Here is a 2,424-nt window from a genome sequence, read left to right as displayed (position 1 = left end):
TAACCCCTAACCCCTAACCCCTAACCCCTAACCCCTAACCCCTAACCCTAACCCCTAACCCCTAACCCTAACCCCTAAACCCCTAAACCCCTAACCCCCACTAAGCAGTATAGCGATAAGTAATAATAAAAGCATTGTCATATAATAGTAAGTTGGATATGGACTCTGCTCTGGATATCTGCGTACGTTCCCAAATTTAAGTTTATTCTTTCTCTTATACTGTCTCACTAAAGCTGCTAGTAAACCGAACGGTCCCTAGTTATTCTAACCAATCCAATAAATCATTCATAGACCAAAGTCGCTATTTTCTTTATCCTAAGATGCTAGCGTAGTAGAACTAGTTCGTGAATCAGTACTTACGTTCACCTGAGATGCCTAGCAAAAGCGGGGTAGGTAACAGCAATCATGCATGTTATAGAGAACCCTGGGTTATAAGGGCCTTTCACAATTCAAATCCCCCCACCACCCTTCCCCCCCCGCCTCTTTAAATTCCCTTTCGAGTGACAGACATGAGATTGGCGTCTTGAAAACACGGCTGCAGGTGCGTTTGACATTCCACACGCGCCAGAAACCCCATGCTCGAGCTACGTAGCTTCGTCCAGGGCCACGTCCAACGGAGACTCCGTGCTTGGCGCGTCAAGATACCAGCTTCTACTGCACCTGTGTTTGACTGACGGCAGGCAAACATGTGATGAGAATAAGACACCCCTGGCGTGTAGGTGATCAACATGCATTAGTCAAATAACCTCCTCATTGCTGGTGTTTTATTAGCGTATCGCCCACAATCTAGACCAGCTGGCTAGGTAGATGGAAAAGTAGAGCCTTGGTGAAACCATACTAATGGAGTAAATGGAGGCCATGAGAATGTCCATGTCGACTTGAATTCTAGGATCTGCGGCGTTTTCGCGGCCACTGAAACGACTTACAGCCTAAATCTATTCATTATTTGGCTAGTAGCCGTGGGTAATGTTGGCCCCGAAACATGCCATAGCAATTCTGTGAGAAAAGGGTGCAAAATAACACACAGGTTCTGTGCCACCGCCTTACCGCCGAGGAACTCACAAACCCACATTTTTAGCTACCTGACCTCTCCTGCCCTTCACCCAATCAAATTGCGATTAACCCTTCTCTCTTTCTTCCGTAGAGGACATCTCATCTACATACACAAGTGACGAGTTGTCTCCGAAACAGAATCCATCAGACTGTTAACGCCATCAGTAGGCAGAAGAGTCTGTACAATTCTTAAGGAACCTCGCGCTCCACAGCCAAGTACTCCTATCATTCCCTGTAGCTGCTCGAAGGCTTCGTTTCAAGTGCATATCGGGGTTGAAGAGCCAGGGCAATATTGCCTTACAGTCACAAGCAGTGATGATGACCATCCTTGGGCTATTTTATTGACCAGCTCAATCTACAGACAGATGGCTGTGTAAGAGCAAACTGCACAACGGTCGGCTCTACGAAAGGCCATGCTAAACGTTCTCTACACGCGAACCGTTACCAATTACAACGTGACAACTCTATACAACGGTCGCAAGTTCCTTTAAATATGGTTTGCTGAGATCTGTCAGCCCTTGTGAGCAGTCTAAGTCTTGCTCGATGAGTAATTGACCTAGATTATTTCTCGCACGGTTCAATTGAGGGTGCTCTGGTCTCGCACTTTGGGTTTTGCGACAGGTGCAGTGCGTGGAAAGGCCGATTACGCGGATAGCTAAAACTCGTAGCTTCGCCGCAATTTAAACAGGATACTCAATATTTGTTATATATTTTGGAAAAACGTGATCTGGATTTGATGAAATTTCTGTCTCCTACATTGTAGACAACAACTGGGAACAAGCTATCATATCGGACAAATTGAAGAAACTCAGAAGGCTCACGGGCTGCAGTTTCAACCCGCCAAAACAACCTAGTCCAATCAGTGGAGTTCGGAGAGCGACAATCTCCACCTCACGCGATGCCCGTCGACGTATCATCCCCTTTTGCAAATAAGTTCTCCAAGTCGTAGATGACCATCCAATCGCCCCTAGTAGGCTCATACTCAGGTAACTTGAGCTCTGGATTATGTCTGTTTAGACCCTTTGCAAATAGTACCTTAGCATACAGGGGATCAAACACAAATGTCGTTTCGCCCGTCACGGAGTTTTTCAACTCTGCCGTAGCCGAAATCTCGTCGATAGCAATATACTCCTCCGGATTCGGTATAGCAGCCCTCTCGATCTGTTCCTTGATATGTCTTGCGGTTTTCTCATCGAAGCGTGTATCAATAAAGTAAAGTTTGTTTGGGCCGGCCGCTGCCACAAATGGCGTGTCCGGTGCTATAACCTGAAGGCCATAAGCTTTTTTGATGACCTTCGGTATATAGTTGCCTCGATATTCCTCTTGGAAGGTAGGAGGACCCTCGAAGGGACGAAATGGATTCATAAGCAT

At 46.5% G+C, this 2,424-nt stretch overlaps 1 protein-coding gene across 1 annotated transcript; it reads right to left on the bottom strand.

Moving 5' to 3' along the window:
* Positions 1-1,944: 1,944 nt before the first annotated feature.
* POX_u09927 (uncharacterized protein) lies at positions 1,945-2,424 on the bottom strand (the record flags this gene model as incomplete). The annotated part of the gene is made up of 1 exon (XM_050118665.1): positions 1,945-2,424. The coding sequence occupies one exon, from the start codon at positions 2,422-2,424 to the stop codon at positions 1,945-1,947; it is 480 nt and encodes a 159-aa protein (XP_049964912.1).

The sequence above is a fragment of the Penicillium oxalicum genome (genome assembly GCF_001723175.1).
Source record: "Penicillium oxalicum strain HP7-1 chromosome Unknown unanchor16, whole genome shotgun sequence".
Lineage (NCBI taxonomy): Eukaryota > Fungi > Ascomycota > Eurotiomycetes > Eurotiales > Aspergillaceae > Penicillium > Penicillium oxalicum.
Note: the sequence above shows the minus strand (reverse complement) of the source record. Positions and strands in the feature narration are given on the sequence as shown.